Source organism: Ruditapes philippinarum, unplaced genomic scaffold (genome assembly GCF_026571515.1).
Source record: "Ruditapes philippinarum isolate M1 unplaced genomic scaffold, ASM2657151v2 ctg1990_1_1_1_1, whole genome shotgun sequence".
In the NCBI taxonomy this organism is placed as follows: Eukaryota; Metazoa; Mollusca; class Bivalvia; order Venerida; family Veneridae; genus Ruditapes; species Ruditapes philippinarum.
Window position 1 is genome coordinate 210,235 of NW_026859599.1, and position 19,689 is coordinate 229,923.

A 19,689-nucleotide genomic window follows, 5' to 3' on the forward strand; every position below is an offset into this window, starting at 1 on the left:
AAACTTCATTTTAGACGTATCTACTTTCTCAAGTGTTTTCAGGATGCATGAATATAGCATAAAAATTGATGTATTATGATAGAAAGCATATTACTGCCTTAGGCTCATTTAAATATAATACCAATCATCTTTTACTTTAATATTGCTTCGGAATCCGCTCAATTTCCACACAGGTGTTTACACCAATAATATGGAACAAAAAATAGTCTAAGTAACTGTAAAAATGTGTTTAAGAACAAGATTAAAAAAAAACATTCTTATTCAACAAATGTAATTGTTTGAATATAAGAATGGATTGATGTACAACATAAGTATTTCAAACAATAATACAAAGCAATAGAACGTACCATTTGGATATTCTTATGCAATATTTCTGTATAACAACATGTTGCTAGAGTTCTAAAAAAAGAGAAAATGAGAATTCCTAAAGTAGGTTCAAAACGGCAAGTTGAACAATGTTGCAGGCTTGGTTTGATTGTGCCTGTTCATGTAGTGATTTAGTATTAACATATATATACGAGGAATAATATTTAGCTTTAGAACAGTTTATTTTCTGCTATGTATTGACATGTCAAACCTGATCTTGTATCTAATACTTGTCAACAACATCTATGTATAATTCCTTCCTGATTGGTTTTCACATATGTTTCTGTATGTTATCAACATAATCATTTATTTTATTGAAGATCTTCCATTTAAAAGCCAGTTCACTTTATGTCTGTTCAGAAAAACAAATAAAATAATTATTGTAAAATGAGATCTGAAAGAAACGTTTATAATTTCGTACTTTCCGTTGCAGATCACAAATATCTAGCTCATGTTATGTTTTTTACTCTTACACTGGAACAAAAATAAAGAATATACTGACCTCATTACGTGGTATCTCTCAGTAAAAGGTGTATTGAATTTCCATCATTGTTAAGCGTTTGTATGACCAAGGAACTTAATGTCAAGATTCACTTTTATTCATATTCTTCGTAAACAAACATTATGTTTCTGGGCTTTTAACGAAATGAAAAATCAAAATGTTAAATGCCATCTTTATTGCACATACATTGGACGATGATGCTTTAAAAGAAAAGAAATGTTACTACATTGCCTAAAACATTTATTAATTTATTTGAAACTATAAAGTGAAGTTAGGGATCCCTGATGCAGGTTTAAGAACGTTTAGATTGTGTTTATTATTTGGGAAAATATTAAAATAAAGACAACTAAATGTTAAATATGTTGGTATGATATGGTTAAAAAAATATGAGACGTACTTAACAAATTGATATTTTGTGATTCTACTTCTTTTGCGGATGATATTCCCTTAAACGTTTTACAACAAATGCTCTAATATACGTATAATATGTCACTTTTTCTGATAGTAATGGATGTTCTCAGTTTTGAATGACTTGGTCTGTTTAGTTTCATCTACTAAAAAATGGAAAAAAACACTTGATATTTCCTTTATATTTCAACCCACCAAATTATTTATACTTTGATGAGTTAGCTTTCAACGTGCAAACAATATACAGTTGTGACCAGACCATCCTGATTGTGTTTTCAATGTATTTTGTAAGAGTTTTAGTCATTGCCATGCACTTTGAACTTTATTGTTGGCATACTCTGTTTTGATTGGTTGATAGTAATTCTTTGTATCACGTGCTGATTCGCAGGGTTTTCAGTGCCGCCTACGTTTTTCTGTGTAACCTGTAGTTGAGATTGTGTCTTGGTAAACTTTTTAAAGTTTGTCTTATTGTTATAAGGAAATATATCTTGGTCACTTGTTGTAACTGCAAGTAGCTGTCAACCATCATTTGTAATTGCTTGTGACAGATATGTAAATAAAGAAGAGAACTTAGAAGTGAACCCAACATCTTGGTTTTTATTTCATATATAATGCTTTATGTAAAAGCCCAAGAGTAACACAGTAAGTTATGTATATTGCCCTAATGAATTAGATTGCTAAAATTATTTTTTAAAAATGTCAATAAATTCATGAACCCCAGTACATTGCAATAGCAAGCTTATAGTTTTTTACGTAAAATAATCATATAGAAAGTCGCAACTTTCTCCTTTAACAAAATTGATTGTTGATTTCTCTAATGAATTAGATAGTTAATGATTAAAATATAACAGCGGCTGAATATTTTATCGAAGTGATGATTGAGATTACAAATAGGCAATCTAGAAAAGATATTGCCTTTATTTGTGTCAAGGGACCAAAAGGTTTATTGACACTCATATTAATTTATTTAGGTTAATTGCGTTTAGATTTAATAAGAACAATCTAAAAGCAGTCATGAAAAGCTGTTTCTGTCGATGTTGTAATGTAAGTTTAACAAATCGAGTAAGAATTTATTTGTTAAACCAACAGGTAATTTCAATCATTTCATCATTTAGAAAATAAACAGCGAGTTACAAAGTATTTTAAAAATTGGTCGTCAAAAATTAAACAATAAAAAAACGTAATAAAAGAGCCCAAATGAGCTCCTTTTCTTTTTACATATCTTATCAATTAAAATTAAAATTGGGAAACTTATAAAATCGACAAGAGAATTTGCCTGTCCATTGACGTACGTGTCAACAATTCCTAAAGCTAATAGAATGTTACTAAATAATAAACAGGTTGCAGGCAGAATCGACAGGAACCATTGTATCCATTGAATGTCGCTATCCCTTGTTGATCTTTGTTTTCATATTTTTTATCTATATGGTTACAAAATATAATAAGGTTCAAAAACTATGTATGTGTAAACATTTATAAACTTAATCAAATTAATAACTAGATGTAGATTTACAGTGATCCAACATTTTACATCAGCAAATTGGCTAAAAAAAAGAAAAAGAACTCCTAATGAACGCGCAAAATGGCAACATTGATATATTGTAGGTTCTTCATGGCTGGTATTGGTAACTGCAAGCTACTCTCCACGCCCCATAGTACCAGCTTAAGCAAAATTGACATTTCAACATCTGAACCGGTAAATTTTTATGTACAGATACAGAAAGACGCCCCATTTCCAGAAGCTTATACTGGTTCTTTAGCTTACCAAATGTTTAAGCAACTATACACGGGACCTCGATTTAAAGTCTCATTCGAAAGACTGATAAGTAATATTTAATGTCCGGCCCGGGAATCCGTAATATCGAGATTACAAGTCTCGCGCTCTAACCGTTTGAGCTATGCGGACTGGCTTATGTACATGTATTAATTTTGCTGATTTTAATGCTTCAGAGGGATCACTTTTTTCCAGATATTTGAATAATGTTGCAAATAAAAATCAGAGATAAAGGTATGGCACCTTTGACTATTTGACAAATAGTTCCTTCTCATACAAATTTATTTTTCGTTACTTCAAAAGTTCTATTGATAGAGACAGATTTATTCCTCTACATCTAGTCTTAATAAAGCAAAAACCAAACAATACTGTTCATTATATTTATTTGTTTTACCAAGATGACAAATAAATAACAACTCGATACTGACGAGCATCATTTCTCGACCAAAACAACATTCCCGCTGACAGAATCAAAGTTACAAATTAGAAACTGCTGAGATACAGCCTTTACTCGATTGACTTGTGAACATTCATATATGATGCAGTAAACAATAAGTAAATATCAGGTTTAACTATTAAGTATGTTATTACAATTACAGAACACGTAATAGGAATTAATGCAGAATATTAATATTGACAAAGCACATGAAATACCAGTTCAGTTTGTTCAGTTGTTGTATTTGTACTTTTCTCAACTTAATGGTGTCGTTGAATGAAATAAACATAAATATAACTTTATTTTCTCACTAAAAGATATGCAGGAAAATTAGTCAATGAAGCATAGAATAATCAGAAACAGATTTATGTAGGCAAGAACTAATTTATGGTCAATAGCACCTCTTTATTGTAACAGTTGTCTAAAATATAGAGTCAGTTAGTTTACCAGAAGTAAGGGGTTACAGTTTACTATTGATCCAAATTTGATATTGATCCTTATTTTGATCCGATTAGATCAAAAGTACTTGTACTGTTATTCCAGTTTTGTTACATCGTGTTAATACACCATTTAAGTGTAGAATAATACCAGTTTAAGTTTCATAGAGCTATAAAAAGAACAGATTCATCATCCAGATCCAGATGTTTTCTTAGTGAACATGTGGGTAGAGCTTAAATATATCTGGTTTATACGAGAGAGCGTAGCCCCCCCCCCTTCCCTCCCCCCCCCCCCTGTATAAATCAGATTGTCGAGTGTTTTGATGCTCTTTCACTTTTGTATCATAGACAAAAAACACGTTCCCTGTTGTCGCAATATGAACCCCAGCAAAAACGAAACCAATGAACGAGCATCTAAATATGATATTTCTACCGCTATCACTTTCTCTGCCGTCACAATAAGTAAACCCCGGCAAAAAATGAGCCAATCAACGGCATTCTCTTGAGTGCGGGTAACTAATACCTGTACTCCGGTTGACGCACTATGCATGTATAAGATTTATGTATATGTATAAGATTTAACACTGACAACTTTCAACAGAAAAGTCCGTTAACTTGTTAATTAATTAAATTCATTCGATTGTGCTGAACTTTTTCTGTTAAGCAAAACATTAAATAGAGTCAAATGAAACGATCTTGATAATATGTATATAAAAGAGTAAATAAACATACAACGACGAACTAAAAACTATTCTGAAAGTACAAATCATACTATAAGTACAAATATGCGCAATCGCAGATTCAAACATGAAACACCATTTTCATAACCACAACGCTGTACCACTACGCTACCTCTGTCCATACCCACTTCTATTGTTTTATATTGCAACAAAAATGCAAAATGTAATATTTAAATATCTTGCGAAACCCATTCGTTATATGATAATGGTAGCACCGAGTAATGTTTACGTTATCGTATTTGACTTATAACATTGTATTGACCAGAGACAATATATATTATCAGTAACTTTCATCGAAAATATTGGCAGTTTTTTAGGTCAAGTAAATAAGCTACTGAAAACGTGGCAGCCTATATGCTAAAATATTCATTTATTTACCAACTAATGATAGAGACTTCGGACAGAAATGACAATTCTATCTAACACATATCGTCAAAGCAATGATTTACGGTCAAATCTGAAGCGTAGAACAATAATAGGTCATATGATATATTCTCATTGTAGGAGACGTCAGTTTTCTATCAGCTTGATGGTACGAGGTGTCAGGTTTTAAAGGCCCATTATGCCTCAGAAATGCTTTTATTTATGTTTCTCAAAAGCTTTTTAATTTTGGTGTACTCTGAGTGTCCACAAGGTAACTTATTGGCTAAGTTCCTAAACTATCTTTCCACCTGTTGCTTTTTGGCAATATGCATAGTTAAAGTGAATTAGTATTTGGTATTGAAGTCACAATACAACTTTGTTTACAATTTGCTTCTTTTATGACGAACTTTTTCGCATTTTGTGCCACTTTCATCATGTAACAAGTAGCGAACATTCTTTAAAACCATTATTTAGACATTATATAATTTATGTTTGCCCTTTCTGGGGAAGTAAAAAAAAATGTTTCTTAGGCATAATGTGCCTTTAAAATCAGGATTATTTTTTCTGAAAATGTTTTCAGTGATTTCAGTGTTACAGTAGAAAAGTAGTTTGAATTATCTTTGAATTGTCATAAAAAGTTTGTGTTCTTAATTGTAATCTTTAGAATTTTGAGAATAAAAAAGTGTAGGAATTAAGAGAAAGCCAGGAAGATTTGTTCTAAATAACCCTTCAGTAGACAAAAATATCTTATTGATTTCCATGTCAATGGAAATGTTAGGTTGCTTTCTATCTGAATGACTTCCTTCTTGTCTTTATTTTAAACGCAAATTCATGTCATTACAGCCGTAACTATTTTCTTACAACAGCGTATGACTTCCTTCTTGTTATAAGTATGTTCATGCACATAAATTCTCAAAAGTGCCCCTCTACATTTTGGATCAAATTAATATTTTACATTCTGAAACAGCGTAGCATCATTTAAAAATAAATATTACGAAGCCAATAGTATTTATTACAACAAAATAATCAATCAGTTCGAGTTTGTCGCATCGCCATTGAAAAGATGCGTAGATTTAACAAGTGAAGTTTATACAAATTTTCAAGTACTGAAATCTAGCAAAAATAAAATGAACGCAGTAAACTCTAGACAAATATTGTCAATTGTTAGGGTGATGTACGAATATAAAATATGTGACGCACTTATCAGTCACGAATGTTCTGTGTTGTGCTCGATGTTATAGATAGATGATTGTACTAAATTACCTGCAGTTATTATTTGACATATATAATTGTCCAGATATTTCATTAAAGTCACTAGATTTACTGTCTTGTATTATACATCTCCATATTTCCTTAACAACAGTAGTGATTGTATTCCATCCAAATGTTATACATATGTTTATAACTGTGTCAAATAAATGAACTTTTTAACTTATTCAAACACATTTTAGTAAGCAATGTACATGTACATGTACCTTCTCGCTCGATGTTCTATAAGAGAACTCTTGAAATGGAAATGTGAAAAGCGAGGATAGAAAATGTCTTATTTTGTCAAACAGAAAAACAAAACAAAATTGACAATAAGTGCAAATTATATTTTTCCATGGATACTTTAATATTATTATATCGTTTATCGATATCCCTGCGTGATCGTAAGAGGCGACGAAAAGGGTATGAATTACTGGAGTCTATGCATCTCTTAGCTGCAGCAGGTAAGCCGGTGACCCATGGTATTTCCTTTAAGTCTATAGCCAAATCATCTTTCCTGTTTCTGCGGCATATGACCAAAATTGTGTTGTGCGCCGTAAAACAAAACAAACAAACAAAATCACATAAAATACTTCTTGTTCCGTTGTTACACAATATAATTTCTGTGACAGTAATGCAGGTCAAATGATGGTAATTAAATGGAACGTATTTACATTTTTACTTAAAGTACTATACTTACATGAAAGGAAATTAAAGTAACTTTAAAGTAAACATATTTCTTTCACACGTGAAAAGAAGAGAATGATTTAATATTTATATATGTGTGTTTGCGTAATTTTGAATATGTCTTGAATGTAATAGTTCCAGGAACCAGTAGGAATTATCATTGTCTTATTCCTCTTTATTTTATGTAACTTTTTTCTGAGTAATTTTCGTTCCATTGACTGACACATACGCCAGTTAATCTATAATGATTTAGTTCATGTTCATTTATCACTACAGCTGTTCCAGGAAAGCAATAAAAGTACACCTAAATGAATTGTTTTGTTGAATGTATATTGGAAACAAATATTACTAACAATCAATATAAGAAAGACTGTTATACTTTGTAACATTTCAGTATTATAATTCCAATGTACTCTAACAAATGCTTAAAGGCCCTTTATGCCGTAGAAATGTTGTCATTTTTTCTCAAAAACGTTTAATTTTTAGTATCTTATTATAGTATTTAAAGTACATTAATGCTCATTTATATAAATGTATATGGGCTATCTTTATGGACTGTATTTTGCAATTATAGTTCTGTTGGCATTTGGTGTAATTATAGTAAATAAGTATTTTGTATGGAAGTCAAAATACTGCTTTTTTCACATTTTGCTACCTTTATGACACATTATTGAACATTCAGTGCTACTTTCATCAGTTGTTAAACATTTTATATGACCTAAATCCATTATTCAAACACTATCAAACACGTTTGACATTTTTTAAGAATTAAACAAGTAATGATTACTGAGGCATAATTTGCCTTTAAAAATATATATTTGTATATGATATTTATTTTGGCCTCCCTTATTTAATTAAAGTATATCGTTTCTTACCTTGCTTAAATACTGTATTCCTTAAAAATCTATTTCCTTCAGTTTAAATATTAAATGTTGATAGTGGAGACATGTTGTTGGTAATTCGGACCTCTATTAGAACTGGGGTCATTAAAAATTTCAAGTTCAGAAACATAATCACCATTTTTTATCAATATATTTGTATCAAGTCATTCAGTTGTTTAATCCTTATATTAAACTTAGCTTGTTTTGAAATGAATTATAAGTTAGAAGCCTGTATTATTCCTTTCCATAGCCTTCCTTCTCTTTGTTATTTTTTTTAATTCGTCCAGAGATATTTTGTTAAATAACCGAAGAAAACTTTTTGGATTTGCGTGAAAAAGAATTGCAATACGTAATGGAAGTTTGTTCAATTTATATGGTTACCTTAACGTATATGTTCAGAATTTAATGCTAGAATTATCATTATATATGAGGCAGGATTTTATTGTTTTTGCAATATGTAATTGGCTTTCTTTCTTTATTAGTTCAACACGTTTGTATACTTTATTAAATATCTATGCTCTACTATTTACTCAAGAACAATCATAAAAGGCATGACATCCACAATGATTTGTAAACCTGCTGCGATGATTAAAATAACAAATTAGAAACTGCTGCGATATAGCCTTTTTCTATGGGAGATTCTTCATTGAATACAAGCCATTTTTACAAAAAGTCAATATCATTGTTGCGCAGCGTCCACCGCTTAAATTTGTATCCTGTAAGTATGTCAGTAAATTCATTTTATTTTATTTTTTATTTATATTAAATATTTCAATGGCAAGACATTTCTATTACTCTGAAACACAATCAATGTATAAAATACTATGTCAATCAACTAGTTATATTGCCCGGGTTTCTATTGATTTATACATCCTTAATGAGATTTAGGTAATTATATACTATTGGTTTACCATTAAGATTGTTATGTCAGTATTTATGTTCTAGACAATACCATTGCAAGACAAATAACTGAAGTTTCAGGTGTCACATTATTATAAGGAAGTCGGAATACATTTTTATTATTATGACAGTATATATTATAAATATTCATTCCTGTTTTTCACATCTTAAATGAAAATACATACAAACCTTTTAATGATAAACATATGAAAGTTTTATCTTCGGAAACCTGTCATAATAAATGCTTTTGGAATAAATCTGAAGCGAAGAATTATAATGATAGATCATATGGTATATTCTCAATACTGTCATTCCGCTTTCTGTCTGCTGTAGGAATACTTGACTATTTTTTTCAATATTTTGTGATAACGAGATTCCAATTATTTAGAATGATTTTTTCCCCGGAAAGCCGTTCAGTGTTTTATTGTAAAATGTTTAAGAACATAAACTATGGGGATAATGGAATGCTAACACGTCTTGACAAAAGCTTCAATATCTTTATCTGAATGTGATATAGCATAGAGTGGTGTTTAATAAGCACAACATTAAGTGTTTCAATTAATGGCGGATTATTAATGCAGAAGATAAGCAAGCTGTTCTAGGGAAGTATCTTTTTAATTATTCACTGTACAATCAAAACATTGATTTCATTATCACCACACAGAGAGTTGTGAAGTATGTTTTAAGGTAGCTAGTAAAATGTAGTGTTCTAATATTCTTCTTTTAGGCTTCAACAATTTCGTACTTCATTTTCATAGTGATGAATTTGATTTTTAAAATATCAAACCACATTAATTAAACTACTTTAAACAGTGTAGACAAATGTCATATTTACTCATTTAAATACGATACAAAACCATTTTGAAACATTTATTTCTCAGGTTAATTAGTATGAGGATGTATCAGATTGAATTGACTATACTTTTTCTACAGATTCTACCAACGTTGATTATATTATTATTTACAAGACAGACGAAATGATACATTCATCATTTAAAAGCTTACATTTTATTTAAAGTTAATTGTATTAATACGAACCATAAACCATGAAATGTGCGCATTTGAAATAGAAAGTACATGTTTTACCATTATAACAACTTGCAATAAAGGACATCAAAATCAGAACTTTGAAAGTTTTTTTTATATTACTTTTGATCATATTTGCCAAATTTCCAAAGACATTCATGAACATTTGAACATTATAAGGCATTTTGATTATCATTTTTGTAAGGTTGTCTGATTTTCAAAGAAACTGGTACAGTTTCTGCTATTGCTTTCTAGAACATTTTACATTTTTTATCAAATATGAACAGTATCGATCAAACACTTTCTGCATTTTTTTGGAACCTCCTCTTTTCTCAACGGTATATTTTATTATTTCAATTTTTTTTATTGACGTCTTGTTATTCATATTCTATTATCAAACTGCACAAAATATATCTATCTATGCGATAGTAATTTTATTGATGCCAGATGTAACAGTTGTTATCATAAAAAGGTGTCAAACATCGCGCAAATAAAAGATTATTAAACCGAATGCTAAACATACAAACTATCTACATTGATTAAGATCACGAAGACTGTTTGAAATCTATAAAAATAACTATTTGATGACAGATGTCCAACAAAAACCAGCACCCTGCTATGCAATAGCCTTTTATTGAACTTGGCAATTTTGTACGAACAAATATCACTCAACCAGTAATTTTCATCTTGTTATTATAATCTAATGATGAGGTTTTCTAAGATGATAACCTTGAAGTTATGCTGATAGTTCTGATTGATTTTTTGCAACGTAACGCTTTGGAAAAGTTCACAAGCATTTCACTTTATAGTGATTAAATATCTACAAAAGAAAACCCAAAAAATATCTCGAAATGGTAACCAATTTGATCAAAGAATATTTAACTGGTTAGTTCCAGAAGTCATATGGCGAAAATCTTTTATATCAATATGACAATTTCTCCCCTTAATTTGAAATAAAATGTCATCGGCAGAACATGTTTACGAACAATCTAGAACCTTTCTTAATATAATTTTCTTGCTGTATCCATGTTTGACATGTTTTCAATACTGTCATACGATTCTTTATCTGCCCCGAAGCCTTGCTAGTATTTCTTCAATAGAGCGTAATGACAGATCCAGGAGTCTTAAAAAATTTACTTGTTTAAGCAGAATAAACACCATGTGAATAAAACGTTCACTGAAAAGAAATGTCAGGATTTTCAATTTGTTCAAATTCGTTACAAGAAACACTTTACTTGTCTTGACGATGCGTAGTTACAAAATTTGTTATCCTGTTTTATCAAAGGTGCACTCTTTGAAGTCGGATTATATTAAACTAAGGATGCGTTTATTTATTCGGGAAGTACTTATAATTATTATATTGCCTTCTTCAATCTGTTATTTTATATGGCGTTTCGTTTCATTGTTTGTCGCATTAATGAGTTCTTTATACGGCATTGTTATCAGTAAAAGCAAAAGTACATAATGAAGATGTAATGAGTATTTATGTAAAAATGTTATAAATTTACAATCATTATCTTTATTTTAAGAGAGAAAATAATATTTGTTTCGGCATGAACATTTCCAATTACAGCCTACAACTAACTAGAAAGTAACAATTGTCATTTATTTATAACAATATTTCATACCAGAAATTTGTTGAAAGTTTTTTATGATTTTCAAAATTGTCACTTATTTCGAATATTCAGTTTTATTTCTTTAACAACCCTAGACACAACTCTAGACAAGTGAGATTACTCGGGAACAATGACAAAAAAGTTCAAATCAAAGACAAAAATTATTGAGTCTGTCAACGAGAGATTATGTAAACCGTACATCTCCGTATTTCAAGTGTCCCGTATTTTTACCCGTATATTAATGATAAAAGGAAAAACGTACACTTCCGTATATCGATATATTTTTCGCAGTGTATATTCAAGGGTCAATACTAAAAGGATTGATGCCAAAGAGCAGAAAAGGCATTAAATTAATATTATACATGTATATCTTCCTATGTAATTTCAGATAACGATACAATACAGATAAACGTGATCACTTTAATAATTTCTTCAGGTGCCATGATTAAAACGTTCTTTACACAAAAGAGTGCCGTAATTAAAATAAATTAAATTATAATTAAATGTTTATTTAGAGTGAGCTAATAGAACAAAGTCTGTTTAAGCCTTAACCTGCTGACGTTTTTGTTATGAATCTTCACTGTCTTGAAATTGGAAGAGTCCAGTCAATGTTTCTCACTATTCTATTTTTTTTTAAGCTGACCAATACCTTTTTGCGTTTGTTCTAAATAAGTATTTTTGGCTTATTTTACAGCACAGTGTGCCTCAGAAATGAATAAAAAAAAACTCTCTGCTTTCGATAGGGCTAACTTGAGTTTAATAATCTTTAAAAATGATTTTAGAGCAGTTAGATGCTTATCAACTGAAGATAACACCGAATGTAAACTTAATTGTCTTAAGAGTACCAAAATGAAAACAAAGTGACTTTTATTCAATATAAATTCAAATATTATTATTCAACTTAATCGATGTAACTGTACTGATAGAAGTACAAGATAGGTCAGGAAATGAACCAAATTGAAGGAGTACCGTTTTGGAACTTTATGCAAACACCAATTTTTTTTTTAAAGCTTTTGAGAAATGAAAGTAAAAGCATTAAAACAACTTAAATTAAAATTTTACAATTAGACAAAATAGTTTGTTTGCTTGTTGTCTTTTTTATATTTTGTCAATTATAGAAATTTATATTGAATAGTATTCCCAATATAATTGAAGGAAGTTTAATATTGTAAAGTTTATAATAGATTTTTAACATATGTTAAGCGACAAGAAGAATATTATTATAGTAATGTTCAGCAGGTCGGACTTATGTTTTAGGTAACAAAAGTTGAAAGACATGAAAGCCAAAGGCGCGTTTTGTGTACATTCATTGTATTTAAATTTCAGTTAAGAAACTACATCAAAACTATGGCAGCTAAGAAAAGTATATGATTTTGATGTGTTTGGCATATTTTCCCACAGTTATACTTAATCTTTCTTTAGAATAATAAAAAGTATTTACAAGGGTAAAATCATAAATAGTTTTGTATTAAAAAAAACAAATAAAAGTGAGAAAATGTTTGGTAATAAGTTTGTGATAATGAGCCAAATACATCATAATTATATACAAATGTACTACTGCTTAGTACTTTGAGATGGCTGGAACAAACAGAATAAATTTTTGAGATGTTTTACGTTTTCGCTATCATATATGCAGTGTACACTTATATGAATGTGTATAACTTTTAAAAAATATAATTGGAGATATACCGATCTGAATTAAAATTTATAATTATACATGGTGCTCTTGAATACTCAACACAATATCCATAACTATTTTCCTTTATACAGTAGAAGCTCTGTTATGTTTTCAATTAAAATAAAACTTAATAAGTAATACCGATTATATACTTTGACTAGAAATGATATAAAAGGAGAATAATCAACAGCTTTGAAAGACTGTATAAAAGTTATCAGTATTATTTCAACTTAATGTAAAGCTAACATTAAAGTGACTTTAGTCCCCAGTCAGACACAATCTTACTTATTTAGAGTGTGTCGAACTAGATCTATATGATGCCTGATCTGTAAAAATATTATTAATAATTTTTTTTTTTGAAAACTTATATATCACAATATTGCATTTTCAACTTCATTTATCTGGCACATAAGAATAAACTTTTCATGTATCAGGCTAAATATAGAATTATTGTCTAACCTGTCAAAACCAAACGCTCGAATAAATACTCATTTTTTAAGATTAATCACTTGGTTATTAATTTCAGCCCCCATGTGTCAAATGCATATCATGAATTTCATTGTTTGTTACTAGGAATGTCATACACGCCTTTATTGACATACACACTCCATATCACGTGGTACCAGCCTTGTATAAATATATCCATATCTCATGAGCTGTTGCTTTTGTAAAAATTATGCTTTATGGAATATTTTAAACATGAAAAACTTGTATTCGTTTTTAATATTGATGGTTCAAAACTTTCTTTTCTTTTTCAGATATATGTAAGTCATAGACATACGATAATACGGCAGATAATACCTTAATCTGCATTGTTTATGTTGAACAAAAACATACAAGGATTGATTGTTCCACCGGATTTGTAAGCAAATTTATATTGGATTTACAAAACTACAGCCGGCTTTAACAAAATACATGTGCTTGTATTTACAAATGTGAATACAACCACGTCTTTATAAAAAAAAGAATTAGTGACACAGAACAGCATTTACATACATCTACAACTTGCTTCGATAATTATTGGTTAACAAAGCGAATAATGGAGACATCAAATGAAACAACATCGTCTGAAATGGTTACAAATGGAGTTGCAAATTACAGTGATATCTATCCAGTGCGGGGCCCTCTTGTTGTTCCTATATATCAGCAAGTGATTATAATAACTATGTACAGCATCATTATTCTTCTATCAGTCTGCGGAAACTCAATCGTCTGCTACATTGTTTTCTCTTCAAAGAGAATGCGAACTGTGATGAATTTTTTCATCGTCAGTCTCGCCTTAAGTGACATTTTAATGGCCGTTATATGCATTCCATTAACGTTTGTTGCAAATCTCGTTATAAATTCCTGGCCATTCGGCGATACTTTATGCCCTGTCGTGACATTTCTTCAAGTTGTCACTGTCTTCATGAGCTCCTTTACTCTTGTTGCAATAAGTTTGGATCGTTACTCGGCTATAGTGCACCCACTGCGACCAAAAATGACTAAACGGCAAGCGTTTATTGTGATATCTATTATATGGGCTCTATCCGTTTTTATTCCACTCCCGACGGCTATAACGTCAGAGGTTCACCAATATATCAACGATACTAGCGCGCCATATTTCTGTGAAGAGGTTTGGGAGAATATAATGATGCAATCTATTTACAATGCTATTATTCTCGTATTTCAATATTTCATTCCGCTCATGATACTTATATTTACCTACGGGAGGATCATATTGGTTCTGTGGATCAAAAAGCCTCCAGGCGAAGCTGTCTCAGACCGTGATGAAAGAATGTCTAAATCAAAGAAGAAAGTAAGTACTTGTTACCGTACCAATAATTATAAATATTTTTCCCTTCTTTAGACCATACATCTGTTTATGTTCAGTCATCGTGTTATTATCTTGCGTGAAAGACATTTTGTCTATGTGTATCATTCGTTCGTCAACATTAAACTGTCCTTTGTTTTTGGATGCTTTCGTTTAATGCCACACTTCCTTGATGATCTTCATTTTTCGAACTTTTAGTAGATAAGTAGTAATTGTCCCAAACTTTGCTGAAGAAGTGTTTATTATGATTACTATCAACACAGCGATCCATGTTTTCAAATAAAATGTTCACTTTTTGGGATAAATTTCTAATGATGCGATGAAGTCCGGTTAAAATTTCATTAAAGAAAACATAGTGCTCACTAAGCAAATAAGGGTCAGAATTAAAAAGTTGTTTATACGTATCGAAATTACCGGTCGACAACAACATTTTTTTGTAGGCTTCTTATTCATGTAAGTATGTTCATTTAGGCTTTAAAGGTGTTACACAGGAAAATAAAAGAAAAATGAAATATCTCCATTCCAAGGTTTGCAACATCTTTAATTTCGCAAAAATGGCGATCGTTTAGGGCTCTTTTGTATTGTCCTTAAACTTATCTCTAAAAGATTATACATTCATCCCTTATCTGGTATAAATATATAACAATTGCTAAAATATCCTCAGGATAATTGTTATGTTAGAAAATTATATCTCCGTCAACAATTGTCGTTTACTTATTAAACTACCATAGTTGCATTATGAGACTGTTTTATTCAAATTATCTTTTTAACCAAGGACATTATTGTCTGCCCGAAAGTTTTAGAAGGCGTTCATGATTTTGTTTAGTTTTTTTTGAGATTTTTATATTTCTTTGCACAGAAAAAGATCTTATGGGAATTAATTTCAATGGTAAAGATTATTGTTGTCAAATATAATAGATTTATAAGTCAAAACGAATTAATTCAAGATAATAAAATCACATTCCTATGCAAAAAAGAAATTTTGATTATTAAATCTTATTAATTTATAGTAATCAATGTCATATATACCCATACATATATTTTCATTTACTTATGCTTTTAATGCTGTTGAAAATACATTTTAATTCTATATTTTAAGATATCTTAAAACGTTTGAGTCATTAATGTAATCTGAGACAATTTGTGCTTATAAATGGCTGCTGTTTAGCGGGTGATAAAATACAACGAGGGCTATATTATTTTTAGTGTGTTTTAAGTACAAATACGAATATACTGGAGAGCAAACAATACTTTATTTCCAAACTTACTATCGTAAAAATCTTATTCTGTGAAGTAATAGGTTTATCTATCTACAAGTTAGGACATGTTTTTGAATATGATAGAAGAGATTTTGCAAAGATTAACTAGACTTAATTTCTTTGACAACTCAGATATCTCTCCAAAGTAATTTCTTACTAAATGGAAATGCCGCTTTGATAAATACCATGGTAGCAGTATTGGAAAACGTCGACTTTAAGTAGGTATCGGAGAAGATTGTTACAGGAAAGGGAATTGGCAAACATTAAATAAACTTAATTTTTCTGATTTTGTAGATAGTTCGAGGCTTCATCTTCGTCTTTTTTGTAAATACGATGTGAATTAAATTGATGAATTTTACGGAAGCCGTTAAAGAAATCATCAAGAAGAATTATGTATAATTAAAGCCTGTTATTATATAAAGTAAAATGTTAACATTGCAGCTAAAGTATCTCCGTTTTACGTTTTTATAATATAGTACCTTAGTATATTTGATAAGTGCACTATAATTATAAATAAAATATGAATATGAAAATGAAAATGGCCTCGTTAAATTATTTTAATTAAAACATACATATAATGACTTTACTTGAGTTTTGTTTTCTGTTAAGATACATAAAAATGCGATTTATTATATTTCATGTTCTGTTCTGTCAGTTCACATGATGTAAATACTAAATGACTAAAAGCTTGCGCGTATGTTGTACAATAACCGCAGGTTAATTTTCAAACGACAAGTTAATATCTCACCCCCAGGTATTGCTTGGTTTTAATAAAACATAAAGCCTCGCGATATCTATCAGAACAATCTAATTTGTTATTGTGTAGATCTAATCTGTTCCTAAATGTCAACATAAGAAAACAATTATTTTCTTTTCGATTTCTCGTTGTCACGAATATACGATATATTAACGTTGAATAATGTGGTGAAATTTGTTCATGGCGAGTTAACAAAATGTCACAGTCAAGGGAACGGAAAGATTGTTTTGAAAATACCAATGTTACTTACATTTCACTCTTTAAATAAACAGAACATTCCTAAAACATTCTTCAACTTAAGATTATTAACATTCTACATTTCCAAATACAATAATTTTACTTTTTTAAAAGAAAATCAGTCTAAAGACCCTTTTAAATAAATTTCAGAATTAAAGATTCTTACAATAAAAATAGACAAATACCGACCACAATGCGTCTGATTGTTTTTAAACACAAATATTTACACACATTAATTTGTTACGTTTACGTTTATTACCTATTTGATACGTATACGTTTATTAACTTTGCTTGTTTAGTTTGGTTTTAAGCCGAAAACACAATTTAGGTCATCTGGCACCAAACAGGAAACATGATTTTGGCTTACCTCGAGTGTTACAAACTTCAACAACACCAGGGGCCAAAACCCCCTCACCTGTTGGAGCTAAAAGGTGCATATACTCTAGTTATATTCGAACTCGTAGGAATAAACGGTTCTTGCAATTAGGATGTCCAAACCCTTACAAGCAAACCTTTCCGCCACTAGGGGGCGTTATTAAATAAATGTTGTACATGTACCCATATTTGAACACATTAAAGTTCTTTTATACATTGTAGAAACAAAACAAATTCCAAAATAAAGTATTCCACGTTAGTTCTCTTTACGAAAACTCGCATGTTTAAAATACTGTCAAAATAATTTATCGTCTTGTAATAAACAATAACAACTAAGAAATTTAAAGCATACTTAAATGTCTTCCAAGTAAATTAATTCCAGACTGCCATTGATTATATGATGCAATAAGATATCTACAAGGCCTAATAATATTTTTGTAGTTATTGCACAACACCTATGTCGAAACACGGTATCTTAGGCTTAAAAAATGAAAATCCCTCTGTTGTCCACATTTCTTAGAAAGAAATAACAAAATATTTCTGTTACATAATAAATATGCTAGTGTAAATGCAATCGTATTTGACTGAATAGCAACTTAAAAAGTCTTCACGGTTTTTTTTTCTTTGGATCTCTTATAATAATTTAATTCAGAAGGTTCCAAGGCAATGTGGAGGATAAGATGTGTAACGTGAATTTTGGTATTCTATTCTCTTCCGTTGATTTCGTGTACAGATATAGTTTCATTGTATTTAAAAGTACAACAGATTACAAATCTTCTTAATGGGCAAAGAGCTTACACTTCGACATTCTTTGAAGGTCCGTTCAATATATCTTCTTAATGGGCATAGAGCTTATACTTCGACATACTTTGAAGGTTCGTTCAATATAAAACAGCAATTTGATATTCATATATAAATCAAGTTGTCTCGACAATTCTTTCCTTCCGCCTCCGAATTTCCGTGCCAGAAAAGAATACCAGATTGAATAATTACATGCTGACCGTATTGATAAAACATAACTAGAGAGAAAAAAACATATAAGTGATGCGTTTGGGAATAATGTGAAGTCAGGCCCTCACAAATTCAATACTTTTTATTTCTACAATATTTTTATGTATTGTTCCTAATCCAAAAATAGTTATGTGTTAATGTGTCTTTTAAATAGGCAATAGTTATTAGCATTATTGTAATAAAATCGAATCAATTTGTGTTTGTTATATCTGTTAGTTTGGTTGTACTTGCATATTGAGTCAAAACAATCATCTTAAAATGGAGAAAAATGGAATCCCTAAAGAAAACCCAACACGGCAAAATTGAAAAAAGTGTTGATGGCTCAGTTTGATTGAGTCTGTTCATGGACGGTCTTGTCAAGTGCAAGTTCCCGTCCACACCCCCTAGCACCGGCAATGCACAATTCAACATGTAAACATCAAGAAAATTGTGACATTTTGAAGCCTGTAATTAGTACTTAAAAAGCCACGGAGAGTATATTGGTAAAAATAAACACTTAACATCTTCATATAACAATTTTCGACTAAAGGTCTCTCATAAATAATTTGTCCATTTGTGAACTTTATATGACCTCCTTAAGAGATAAGATATCAAATGAGCATTTGATACAAATCAAATTGTCCTTATATTTTCTTATACTTCCAAAATACTTCAAAACCTTTACCAAAATTATACCAGTTTAAAGACATGAAGTTAGTTTTGATTAACAGTAGTTAGGAGCGTAACAGATTATCGATACTACTAAAGCTACGAATTAACAATGGCAATGAATCGTCCAACAGGTTCCTAGTTTTAAATTGGCACAAGCGATTCAAAGACGCCGAATATGAGATCAGACACAAAGCTCACGAGCTGTCCGGCATATTTAATATCTGCATCGGGTCTACATATACAATTGATAATTCTTACCAAACAAATTAATTTAAACAATGCTTTATTTTATGTTTGAAATTAATGATATTTGCGTATTTCCAAAAACAACCTTGTAACGATACACAGTAATTTTAAATATATTTTATTTTCCTAAACTTTGTTTAAAATTTGCTAGCTTGTCTTCAGTAATAGAGAAAAATTCTCTTTCGTCTTCCGAAATATACACTGTTTCATTCCTGACTACTCCACCAATGACGCATTCATCTGGCTTAATTTAGCGCATGTCTAAGTCCACAAAAAGA

General features: G+C 30.2%; 1 protein-coding gene across 3 annotated transcripts in view; it reads left to right on the forward strand.

Moving 5' to 3' along the window:
• Window positions 1–19,689, forward strand: part of LOC132757208 (RYamide receptor-like) — a 79,716-nt gene that overhangs the window by 54,886 nt on the left and 5,141 nt on the right. For all 3 annotated transcript variants that reach the window (XM_060748416.1, XM_060748417.1, XM_060748418.1), the window contains exon 3: window positions 13,821–14,860. In XM_060748416.1, the coding sequence (XP_060604399.1) occupies window positions 14,102–14,860 (759 nt within the window). In that variant the 5' untranslated portion in view covers window positions 13,821–14,101. The remainder of the gene's footprint in view (window positions 1–13,820; window positions 14,861–19,689) is intronic.